The sequence below is a fragment of the Chanos chanos genome, chromosome 2 (genome assembly GCF_902362185.1).
Source record: "Chanos chanos chromosome 2, fChaCha1.1, whole genome shotgun sequence".
NCBI classification, from domain to species: Eukaryota; Metazoa; Chordata; class Actinopteri; order Gonorynchiformes; family Chanidae; genus Chanos; species Chanos chanos.
This window is the reverse complement of record NC_044496.1, coordinates 16,825,893-16,837,928: the sequence shown is the minus strand read 5'-3', so window position 1 is coordinate 16,837,928 and position 12,036 is coordinate 16,825,893. Positions and strand designations below refer to the sequence as shown.

General features: G+C 42.1%; 1 protein-coding gene across 1 annotated transcript in view; it reads left to right on the top strand.

Annotated features, from left to right (window-relative positions):
* lrp4 (low density lipoprotein receptor-related protein 4) overlaps positions 1–11,522 on the top strand; it is a 68,784-nt gene extending 57,262 nt beyond the window's left edge. The window contains exons 19-38 of the mRNA XM_030766021.1: positions 125–230; positions 472–673; positions 792–981; positions 1,759–1,890; positions 2,322–2,462; positions 2,553–2,639; positions 2,789–2,960; positions 3,481–3,643; positions 3,749–3,974; positions 4,830–5,133; positions 5,492–5,710; positions 5,845–5,979; positions 6,164–6,272; positions 6,608–6,800; positions 6,981–7,094; positions 7,533–7,644; positions 7,885–7,949; positions 8,064–8,151; positions 8,262–8,403; positions 9,794–11,522. Of these exons, the coding sequence (XP_030621881.1) occupies positions 125–230; positions 472–673; positions 792–981; positions 1,759–1,890; positions 2,322–2,462; positions 2,553–2,639; positions 2,789–2,960; positions 3,481–3,643; positions 3,749–3,974; positions 4,830–5,133; positions 5,492–5,710; positions 5,845–5,979; positions 6,164–6,272; positions 6,608–6,800; positions 6,981–7,094; positions 7,533–7,644; positions 7,885–7,949; positions 8,064–8,151; positions 8,262–8,403; positions 9,794–10,126 (3,233 nt within the window). The 3' untranslated portion in view covers positions 10,127–11,522. The remainder of the gene's footprint in view (positions 1–124; positions 231–471; positions 674–791; positions 982–1,758; positions 1,891–2,321; positions 2,463–2,552; positions 2,640–2,788; positions 2,961–3,480; positions 3,644–3,748; positions 3,975–4,829; positions 5,134–5,491; positions 5,711–5,844; positions 5,980–6,163; positions 6,273–6,607; positions 6,801–6,980; positions 7,095–7,532; positions 7,645–7,884; positions 7,950–8,063; positions 8,152–8,261; positions 8,404–9,793) is intronic.
* Positions 11,523–12,036: the final 514 nt, after the last annotated feature.

Sequence of the window (12,036 nt, the reverse complement as noted above, 5' to 3'; positions counted from 1 at the left end):
ACACAAAGACACATGAGCATTAACCTCCTCGATACCCGAGTCTCGCTTTGATGAAGTGGTTGTTTTGAAACTTTGGGCTTGAGACTAATTCTCTCTCTCGTGCTCCTCTCTTTGGTGTCGTCAGGTACTGACCGGATCGAGGTATCTAACGCAGATGGCAGCATGCGCACAGTACTGATCTGGGAGAATCTGGACCGGCCTCGGGATATTGTGGTAGACCCAATAGGAGGGTTAGTTATTAGATGCTTTTGCCATTAGAATTGGTCTGGGAGTGGGTGATGTCATCTGTTTTAAATCATTTGATACTCCTGTGTGTAAATAAAGTATGTTAAATGTACATAAAACAAATAGGAGGTATGGGGAGTATAGCTGTTTGGGGTTTCTGTGAGATGGCTACAGCATTAAAATCCAGTGAAACATGTAGAATCGTGTGACTGAGGCTAAATTATTTAAACTGTTGTACCCTCATAGATACATGTACTGGACAGACTGGGGTGCGAATCCTAAGATTGAACGTGCTGGGATGGATGCGTCCAGCCGCATTGTCATCATCTCCACCAACCTAACGTGGCCCAATGGCCTTGCTATTGACTACCAGACAGAGAGGCTGTACTGGGCGGATGCCGGCATGAAGACCATCGAGTATGGCAACTTTGATGGCACAGACAGACAGGTACGCTTCGCATCACTCTTGAGTGAACATATTCCAATAAATCGAGAAAATTGAAAAGTTAATTAAAATATTTAAGTAAATTAAAGACTTTGACTCTTTCTCCCATTGTCTCCTGCAGGTGTTAATTGGTAGTCAGCTACCCCACCCATTTGGCTTGACCCTTCACGAGGATAAAATTTACTGGACGGACTGGCAGTCCAAAAGCATTCAGAGTGCAGATAAACTGACGGGCCTGGGCCGCTCCACCCTGGCAGAGAACCTGGAGAATCTCATGGACATTCACATGTTCCACCGGCACCGAACCACAGGTAGGATTTCACAGGTCTATGGTCAGATGCAGATGACAGATATAGAACTGTGTAGTAGGCCTACATTAGCAACAGTTATATTGTTCTGTTTAAGACAAGGCTAATTCCTTGTCTCTTATTGATATTATTTTACTGGGTGAGTATTTCCTCTCAGTCGTGCTGCCACTGGCCACTGAAATTCTTTCAAACAGCTCTGTATGTGAGTCAACATCCTTGCATGATATCAAGAGTATAATGTAAGAAAGGGTACTGGTGTATGTTTCAATGGTGAGTGTTCACTCGTACGTGCTTCCCCGAAATTTGTGAGTGACCTCAGTGCCTTCCGGCAACACTGTGACAAGGGGAAGGTAGTTCTACCTTGTATCCAGTGTCCTGTCTTTTCAGAGAGGGGATTAAGGCCAGTGTAAACCGATCCTTGTCTGTGGGTTTGGGACAGAAAGCTCCTGGGGCTCATACCAGTCTGAGACCAGAATCCATCTGAATGATGTATAGTATCCATTGGGCTCTGGGGACTTCAAGTGTCTCCTACGTCTCTGTTTGTGCCAGTTAGTCTCAAAATATCCTCCATGCTCCTCTCTACCCCCTGAAAAAGAATGAATGGAGTTCAGTTCATGGAGGGGTCAAAAATGTGTGCATTAAAACTCAGAGTGGACATTTTTGCTGGGAGCTCAGCAAAAGCTAAAGACCCAAAATACAGCAAAAAAACCTCCACAAAGTGTTCTTCACAAGCGTGTATATTCTCCTCTCTCCCTCTCCCTCTCTCTCTCTCCCCCCCAGTTGAGACATCTTGTGCTGTGAACAATGGAGGCTGTAGTCATCTGTGTCTCTTGGCCCCAGCTCCTAAAGGCTCCAGTTGTGCCTGTCCCACCGGCATTAACCTACAGGTGGATGGAAAGACTTGTACTCACGGTAAGACATAACTCAACGAGAAACCACATGACATTGTGCTACTCATTCATGCTATTATCCACTCTACTCAGTGTTTTACCTCCAACCACACTCATTGCAGAGCATGTAGTGTACAGAGACCTCACCATTGCCGGTCCTTTTCATGGCTCTGTTGAAAAACTATACAATTCTCTTAGAAACCTGAGCCCTGCAGAATTCTGCCTGGTTCTGTGAGATAACAGACTCTCCTCATGATGGTTTCTAGGCCGCAACATATTATCCCTGTCAGACCAAACTGACTGTCCTCACCTGACTCTACATTTTAGTATTGAGTGACACATTTACCATGTCTGTGCTCTGCTGGCCTTCCATGGGGGAAATGAAATGCTCTGTGTGTATCATCTCTTTCCTTACATGACCTTATGATGGTATTATTTTTCACCCTATTTAAGGAATGAACAGCTTCCTCATATTTGCCCGGAGGACAGACGTCCGTATGGTCTCCTTGGACATCCCATACTTTGCTGATGTGGTTCTGGCTGTTAATGGATCTATGAAAAACACCATTGCAATTGGAGTGGATTCCAAAGAGAGTGAGAGGCAGCGTTAAAATATTCCGTATCATTCATGGTGATGGCTTAATTTTATGAATAATGCAATATCTTTTTTCGTGCTTCCTCTAGGCAAAGTGTACTGGTCAGATAGCACATTGAAGAAGATCAGTAGGGCCAATATTAACGGCTCTGGATATGAGGATATCATCTTCACTGGTAAAGAAAAGAGCTCTTTATTTGAGAGCTAAACATTTCAAACAAATATTTTGTGTTAGTTTACTTTTAGAAATGCACTTCCTTTTGGGAAAGAGATGAACTAGATTTTCTGTTATAAATTGTTTGGTGGTTTGGACTTGTCCCTTCAGGTCTGATGACAACGGATGGGTTGGCTGTGGATTCTGTCGGCAGGAAGATTTACTGGACCGACACGGGCACCAACCGCATTGAGGTGGCCAATCTAGATGGTTCAATGAGGAAAGTTCTGGTGTGGCAGAACCTGGACAGTCCTCGTGCCATTGCCCTCTACCATGAGATGGGGTAACTAGAGCACATTACCAATATGAATACGAATACTTTATTTATCCTGAGGGAAATTCGAGTGCCAATAGAATAAGACGATATAGTGCAATGTAATCAAATAGAATGGAATAAATAAAATAAAAATAAAAATAGGCTGTATATGTCATCAATAAGATAAAATAAAGAGGCTGCATCTGTTGATTCTACACTGTGCATTAATTATATAGGTAGCATATAGTAAGTTGAGAATAGTGAGGTAGATAGGAAAGTTATTATCCATAGTGCAATGATTATATAGGCAGTATGTATGTTTTAATACTACATTATTCATTAACAACATCTATAACACATGGATCACTTAAACATGTCATAAAAATGAGTTAGGGAAAGTGGGTTTTAAATATACATGTCAAGCACATGTGCTTAATCACTCTTACTATAGTGAATATTTAAATGACACTGCCTTCAGTACATGGAACCGCCATCCTTTGTTAGGTACTAAAATAGTAGTTCATATATTGTCTTGTCTCATCTTCAGATACATGTACTGGACAGACTGGGGAGAGCACGCAAAACTGGAGAGGTCAGGGATGGATGGCTCAGATCGTGCGGTTCTGATCAACAGTAATCTGGGCTGGCCTAATGGGCTGGCCATTGACAAGGCTGGATCACAACTGCTGTGGGCTGATGCGCACACTGAGGTCAGATCTCCAGGGAGAATCAAACACAGTTCCTTGTTTTGTTTTTTTCTTTTTTTTTTAATTTGATTTTTAAACGAAATAATCATTTCTGTTTCCTCCTCTCAGCGAATTGAGGCCTCAGACTTGAATGGGTCTAACCGCCGCACTTTAGTGTCCCCAGTGCAGCACCCCTATGGGCTCACTCTTCTTGGACCACATATCTACTGGACTGACTGGCAGAGTCGCAGTATTCAGAGAGCTGACAAGACCACCGGGGCCAACATCATCACGGTCCGTGCCAACCTGCCTGGACTTATGGATATACAGGCAGTGGACCGTGAGAGACCTTTGGGTGAGTCATACACTGAAAGAGTAGATTCAGAACTTGACTATGTGCTTTTTTTTATTGCTGCTGTTTAATGTACTCAGTCCATATAAACAGCCGTCACTCCCTGGGAGAATAGCAAGTTTGCTGCTTTTTCATGCTTGTGTAAAGCAATGTTGAGTTGAGAGCAACAGTGTGATTGTAACAGTGGTGAATGTATTTTGTTATACTGCCCTCTCCTGGTGAAATTTGAGACCTTCATGTTTTTCTTGTACAAATGGACTATTGTTCATAACAAAAAAAAAGCTTGGCATATATACTGCGTGTTTCTGTCCTGACCACAGCATGAAAACCACAAATACTTTGTAAGGACAAAAACATTTAAGAAAGGGTGATGGAATGCAAACTTCTTCCTGGAATTGAGTGGATGATTTTTGTATTGTAATTGTTTGGTATATACTACTCTTGGGTTTAAAACCACAAACATTTGCTTGCTAAATCAGTGACTCAGCCCTGCTGTGTTGATCTCTACCCATCATTGTCCTTTTCTGGTCTTGGTGTCCTCCCATCACTCTGGTTTGTTTTGGACTCGCCCTGAGCGGGCATGCACTTTCTGTGTCTTTACAGTAAATGAATGACAGTCCTAAATGCTTTTGCCCTTTGGACAAACCTCACAAATCATTTGGGGGTGGGGGTTATGTCAGAGAGGGGCACTGATATGAGATCAAATAGAGTCCGCCTTATTGTTCTTTATTACACTCTCGTTGAGGATGGTAGAATATTTTGTAGGAGATACAATATGTAATGTGGAGAATTACTCTTGGACTTAGATTTTTACAAACCGTGCATAATCGGCCTCTTTCTTTCTGTGATCTGTCTCAGGTTTTAATAAGTGTGGACGAAAAAACGGAGGCTGTAGTCACCTGTGTCTGCCGCGTCCTAATGGTACCTCCTGTGCATGTCCTACGGGCATCCTGCTAAAGAGTGATGGGAGGTCATGTGACGAAAGCCCTGAGACTTACCTGCTGTTCTCTAATCGTGTGAGTGTGCGGAGAATCTCCCTGGATACCACCGACCATACGGATGTGCACGTGCCTATCCCAGAGCTCCACAATGTGATCTCTCTGGACTACGACAGCGTGGAGGGGAAGCTGTATTACACTGATGTTACTCTGGATGTCATCAGGTATGCTGGCTCAACTGCTGTTGGCTTCCTCTTTGTACTGCCTCAAACCTTTCCAACTTTCCAGAGTGTCTAATCTTGTCACTCAGCGCTAGGCTCAGTTCAGCCTTGTCGCCTTCAAATAGGCCAACCTTCCCACTACTCTCACTTTCTTGTTCTCGGTAGTTCAAGGTTAGTGTACTCCGCTGGTCATGAGAGAAATACCACCAGAAATATAATTGTATGAAATTAAGCAAGTCATGCCGTGGTAATGACAGTTTTTGTTCATTTCATGCCAGCAGTGTATTTATTTTCTCTTTGATAATAATGTGCACGAGGGGTCTCTATGTTGTCATCGCATATTTTGTTTTCGTGTTTTCAGACGGGCGAATCTGGATGGTTCTGGGATGGAGACAGTGATTAGTCAGGGCCTGAAGACAACTGATGGACTAGCTGTGGACTGGGTGGCCCGGAACATGTACTGGACTGATACTGGGCGCAACACCATTGAGGTGGCTCGCCTAGATGGTTCCTCGCGGAAAGTTCTAGTCAACAACAGCCTGGATGAACCCAGGGCTATTGCCGTGTTCCCCAGCAAAGGGTGAGTGGGCAGAGTATAATGCGTCGCTGTGCATCTCGTACCTCCCTGTAGTAGCTATGTTCTCTTTACAAAATACAGCCGAGCTCTGCTTACTGCACTTTTAATTACCTTTATTGGCTCGACTGTTTTTCCAGGTACTTGTTTTGGACAGACTGGGGTCACATTGCTAAAATAGAACGGGCGCACTTGGATGGCTCAGACCGGAAGGTTCTAATAAACACAGACCTTGGGTGGCCTAATGGTCTGACCCTGGACTACGATACACGCAGGTGCGAGAGATAAACATGATCATTAAAGAGCTAAACTGAAACCCTGGGCTTCAAACTACTAATGAGCAAGTGATCAGAGTAGTGCGTTTTTTTTCTATGACAATGATTAATGTTTAAAAGAAAAATGCAAACTGCACTGTTTTGGATACTACATGGTACCACAGACTGCTCTCTTTATGTGTAGGATCTTTTGGGTAGATGCTCATCTGGATCGTATAGAGAGTTCTGACCTCAATGGAAAACTGCGTCAAATCCTGGTCAGCCCTGTGTCCCATCCATTTGCCCTCACACAGGTAGCTGTCAATCAGTGTTATGGCTGACTTTACCCTGACTTACTCTACCACTCACTCACTCACTCATTCACCCACTCACTCACTCATTCACCCACTCACTCACTCATTCACCCACTCACTCACTCACTCACTCACTCAATCTCCACTCACTCTCTCATTCACCCTCTCATCCACTCATGCTTCCCTCCCTTATTTATACCATTAACTTTCTGTTCCCTTCTGCATCCCTCCATCTCTGACCCTCATTTTCTCCTTCCTTTTCCTCCCCCTCTTGTTGTCTTGTCCTCCCTTCCCTCTCTGTTTTTTTTCTCTTCTTTTATCCCTTTTTCCCCCAGTTGAAGCCGGTGTCCTCCCCACTAACCCCTTTTTCCCGAATCTCACAGCAAGACCGTTGGATCTATTGGACGGACTGGCAAACCAAGTCCATCCAACGTGTAGATAAACACACAGGCCGCAGCAAAGAGACTGTGCTGGCCAATGTGGAGGGACTGATGGACATTATTGTGGTGTCACCACAGCGGCAGAGCGGTAAGAGATGGCATTCTGTTGGCCTGTGGGGAAACTTAGTTTAAATGTAAAGTAATATAGTTCACCATCCTCTCCTTCTCTCCGTCTTCAGTTTGAACACATTCTCATAGTTTTGAGGTATGAGTGAGTTAAATATAAACGTGTTAAGTCGTTTTGCTTACAGTATCTGTCTTTCGTTAGGCACTAATCACTGTGGAGTGAATAATGGGGGCTGCACTCATCTCTGCTTTGCTAAGACAAACAGCTTTGTTTGTGCTTGTCCAGATGAGCCTGATGGTCGGCCCTGTTCCACCAGTAAGTCCAGTGCTCTGCACACTGTATAATTGACTCTGAGAAGCCTGCTTATATTTAAATGACTGATCTCTTCCCACTTGGCTTCTTCTCATTGTCCATACATATTAGTAGTATTAGTATGTCCATATGTAACAGTTTTGCCTTTGCTTTTGCTGCAGCAACAAGAAGAAAAAATACATTTCATTTAAGTTTTTTTAATGACAGTTTTTTTTTTCCCCCAAATGAACTGCATAACAACATTTGTACTTTAGCCTTGAAAAGCTGACAGTGTAATAAACATGTGTTCTTTCTGAAAATGAGAGAACACGAACAGTTGACTGTGGATATTTGTTAGAGAAGGGTTAGCTTTGTTCTGAAACTGTGCCTGACTCTTTTTGTCTTGCTTTCTCTCACTCTCACACACACTCCTTGCACACACTCTCGCACACGCACACACAGTCGCTGGTTATGTCCCTACAGTGGCCTACGGGGGAACCACCAGCACTCTGCCTCCAAACAAAATCCCTAAGTTCCCCACGGACAAACCTCATCGAGGCAGCCCTGTGATCAAGTAAGTATGCAGCCAATTATTTTTTTTACTTGCAGGCTTCATACTGTATTATTGTACGTATTTTTTGTATTTTAATTGATTGCAAAAAAGTTTATGGTTCTGGTGCAACGCAATGCAGTTCTCTTTAGACTAGTACATACTGCTGTAAAAGGCAAGGTCTTGCCCTGACAACCATTTTTTTCATTGACCTTGGTTGGTATCTGTGTGAGAGTAATACAGTCACTGCCCCCCCCCCCACAGCTGTACGGATAAGAGTCTAAGCCTGGAAGGCTGCATTCAGAACAATGTGGTGACTGCACCTCAGGGTGAGAATCCTTTGTCTTACCCTGTACTTTTGATTTTTTTTATATTCTTAATTTTTAACTCCATTTCGAGGAATATAATTAATGTCCAACATCAATGTTCCTTTATTTTTGTAGGGGAGGGTCTTCATATCAGCTATGTGATTGGTGGAGCTCTCACTATCCTGGCTATTTTGATCCTCATTGCGGCATTCATCATTTACAGGTTTGCCAGCTTATCTCACTCATGAAGCGCACTCTCCTACTAGCATACGAGTGTTGTTGAGCTACCCGGAGCATATCATGTCTCTAAAATGGTGTTGTTTTTATCCACAGACACAAAAAGTCAAAGTTTGCTGACCCCGGGGTGAGCAACCTGACCTACAGTAATCCTTCATACAGAACATCAACACAAGAAGTCAAAATAGAGACCACCCAGAAACCTCAAATATACAACCAACTTCGATATAAAAAAGAGGTATGTATATTATTATACACAATGTTCTCAGAACATTTTAAATTTGGTCCACTAATTTTAAAAAGTGGAATGGATGCATTCCCTGTGAATCCATTGGATGATGCTCGCCCTCACTTTATCATATGAATAATCACTGATATGATTGTTACCATGGAGACAAATAAGAATTGCTGTTGGTTGCGTCTTCAGTTGGCGTTTCTTTTGTATAGTATTTCTGTGTAAAAAAGAGCCACAGTCTCTGCTTATCTGTTTTCTTCTCCCTTTCCCTCGATGCAGCTCTCTCATCCTTACAACTCCCTCTCTCCTTTCATCTTTTGACCTGTTTTTATTTTCACCAAAAAGGCTGAAGAGGTAGTTAAACAGCATGGGAGGATTTTGTTTTCTTTTTGAGCTTAACCTTTCCCCTTTCCTTTCCTCTGCGTGCTGTCTGTGCTTTTAAACATTTTTGAGCGCTGAATTTCAATATTCTGTGAGCTTGACCTTAATTAAAATATTTAGTCATCCTTGACACTTTTTTTCTGTTGGCTCTAATAATCTGCAACATTTCAGTATTAATTCCATGTTGTGCAACCAAATTTATTACCATTTAAAGCATGAAGGTCTTTTAAATGAAATGACACTGTCTCCATGCGCCTAGTTTTGATGTGATGTGCAGATAATATCGACTGACTCATGTTCAGATCGTCTGTCATGACTGACGTGGCGCTGCTAGTTCTGTAACACCACAGTTAATTATAACTTCAAAATCTGTCCACAACAGAAATACTTTCTTTCAGATGTTAAGATGCTAATTGATACTTACACCTAATACTCAATTTTAACACCAAAACTTGCATGTGTTTTCTGCAAGAGTGTGTTTTCAACATGGGATTTTTCCCTCAGGAGTGCAGTATGAGTGCTGTGCTGCATCACTGATTTTATGTCCCTTGGTGGACAGACTCTGAAAAATCATTACATTCACTCCACCTCTCAGTATCTGATAAACTTTACCATCCTGGAGGAAATGTCAACAAGCCATTTTCAGTGGCTCTTGTCAAAGAAAAAAAAAATCAAGATGCCAGTAAATTTCAGATAGGTTTTGACCACCTCCTTCATATTCAGTGATTCATTAAGATGACTATCAACCAGTTTTTAACGAGTGAGGTGCCCTCCCTGAAAAAGGCATTCCTCTTCCACTCAGCAAAGTCTGCCAGCTACTGAAAATTCTGTCTGACTGCATGATGGCCCTCTATAACAAAATGACATCCTATAAGATTGTCTTTTTTGTAAGCAAGTCAGTTTGTTGTTATGAGCTAACCTCTCACCAGCTTTACTATCCTTTGCTGTTTTTATCTGTTGGAGCTCTCTGCTGTCACTTAAAATACTAATGACTGCTGTGTCTTTTGTGCAGGGGGTTAGTGACGGTAGTTACACCAAAGAGAAGATTCGGATAGTGGAGGGTGTGTGTCTGCTCTCTGGGGAGGAGCTCTATTGGGAGGATCTAAGGCAGCTGAAGGTGTGTCGTGGAAGTGGGCTGCATGCCTGCATGCGTACAGACACTGTGTCACTGCAAGCTAGTAGTGCTTCTCTGGATGATGGGGAGACTGAACAGCTCCTGCAAGGTGACCAATCAGAGTGCTCCAGCCTGAACACCGCGCCAGTTGCCACACCCCAGCGTCATAGTGCACATCCTGACACTGGCTGGGCTCCCAACCGTAAACCCTCTACAGAGAGTGAAGTGTGATAAACACAGACACGCATGCACAGTGGATACACACACACGCACGCACACACTCAAACTGGATTCCAAGCTCTCAACTAAGAGAGAAGTCTGACACACAAATACATTCACAGACACACATAGGACAAGAACACATAAACACAAAAGGGTTGGGGAGCAAACCTTTCAACACACATAGGCATCCAGTAATATGTAAACCTTGGATCCTGAACCAGAGTCTCTGCACGGATTTTAAAAAAAAAACCCTGCATATGGATATACTCTAGTTTGTAGAAAAAGGATAGAATATGGATTTCCTACATATTAATGACACACATTAGCTGAATACTGATCTTCAAATCATGTCTGTTCAAGAAATACATGCACACATGGGTGTACACACACACAGAGACACACACACACACACACACAAACCGTGCCAGCCCTCCGTCCAGCTCACCCCCCTCAGTATACCCGGACATTTCTTATTCCCCTCCTCATCCTCCGCTCCACAGATGAGCTCACCGCTGCCCCCTTCAGGCAAAGACTGATGAAACTATAAATAGCATGCTGGAGAAGAAGAACATAGAATGGACATTTCAAGGAAGTGAACAGCAAACAAAACAGTGGACATACATGGAGCTTTTTTAAAAATAAAAGGACAGCTATGTTGTGTATAAAGTAGCTTTTTTGACGCAAAATATCCGCTCTTGGACTACGTAATATTAAGCTCTCTGGTTTGCCACTCGTCAGACGCCACATTTTTAAGAACTATATTTATGAACTCTTTGTACTCTTGTGTGGGTTTGTCAGTTTTTGGAGTTATGTAAGTGATGAGAGTGTTAGGACTGTCAAGGCCTCATGCAATCATTAGGCTTAATCTGTATTTATGATGGTGCCAAAGGACAGTGAGCTTTTTTACTCTGTGGAAGCCTCTGTGCATTTTTTTTCTCAGCTTTTGATGCGTGTTTCAGAGAGTTGATGGTCCATGTCAGAGATAAACTAACGGAGACATTTAAGCAGTGTATGGTTTTGTTTTAAATATTGCCTTTTTTCTTAATTTCACTCATCAAAAGAAACTGTGGACCATCTAAATGTTTTAACTGTATTAGCGACATTAAGTATTTTTTTAATAAAGCGTAAGAATAAAGAGACAGTTTTTAAGCTGCGACATTACTGGAACTTGGAGAAAACAATTTCAATGAAGTATAAGTGCCAAACATTTTTTTTCTCAGTTTATTTATATTTCTTGGGAGTCTTTAAATGTATTTGGCATTTTTCTTTGACATTTTGTTGAAAGTAGATCAACCATCTTTGAATCTGTAAAGCACCATGCACTTACAGTGTCTATATTCTATAGATGTTTAGTTTTGAAATGTAGCTTTCTATGAAACAAATGGGGCTATATTATGTGAACGGATCTGTATCACTGACCACTTATTGAGAAATTCACATTAAGGAAAAAAAAAAGAACATGTATGTCTGAAGCATTAATATTGCATTGTGTTTTGTACTTTTTTTTATTGTTGTGGTAAATGCTTTGAGGATTGTAGTGAACAGGTCTAAGTTTAAGTTCTCAAAACCATTTATTTTGAAGTAACTTCACCAATTTCAGCATCATGCTGATTCGCTGCTAAACCACATACACAGCACTGAGGCCAAGGGGTGATGGTCTTGGCAGCTACTTAATTAAAGCTCTAGCTTTTAATGGATGGCTCATTACGCATCCAGAGACTCAGGCTAGTGCTCCATTCAACAGCAACTTCAAACCCACCTGCTTTCCCCCCCTCTTACTGCTAACTAAACGTGTTGTACAGAATTCACCATTGCATAAAAAAAAAAGGAAAAAAAAAAGCATTTTTAATTTTTGAAGATATTGTGTTGAATTTATTGTATAGAGAGTCTTTTTGTACAAAGGGATTTCATGATTGTTT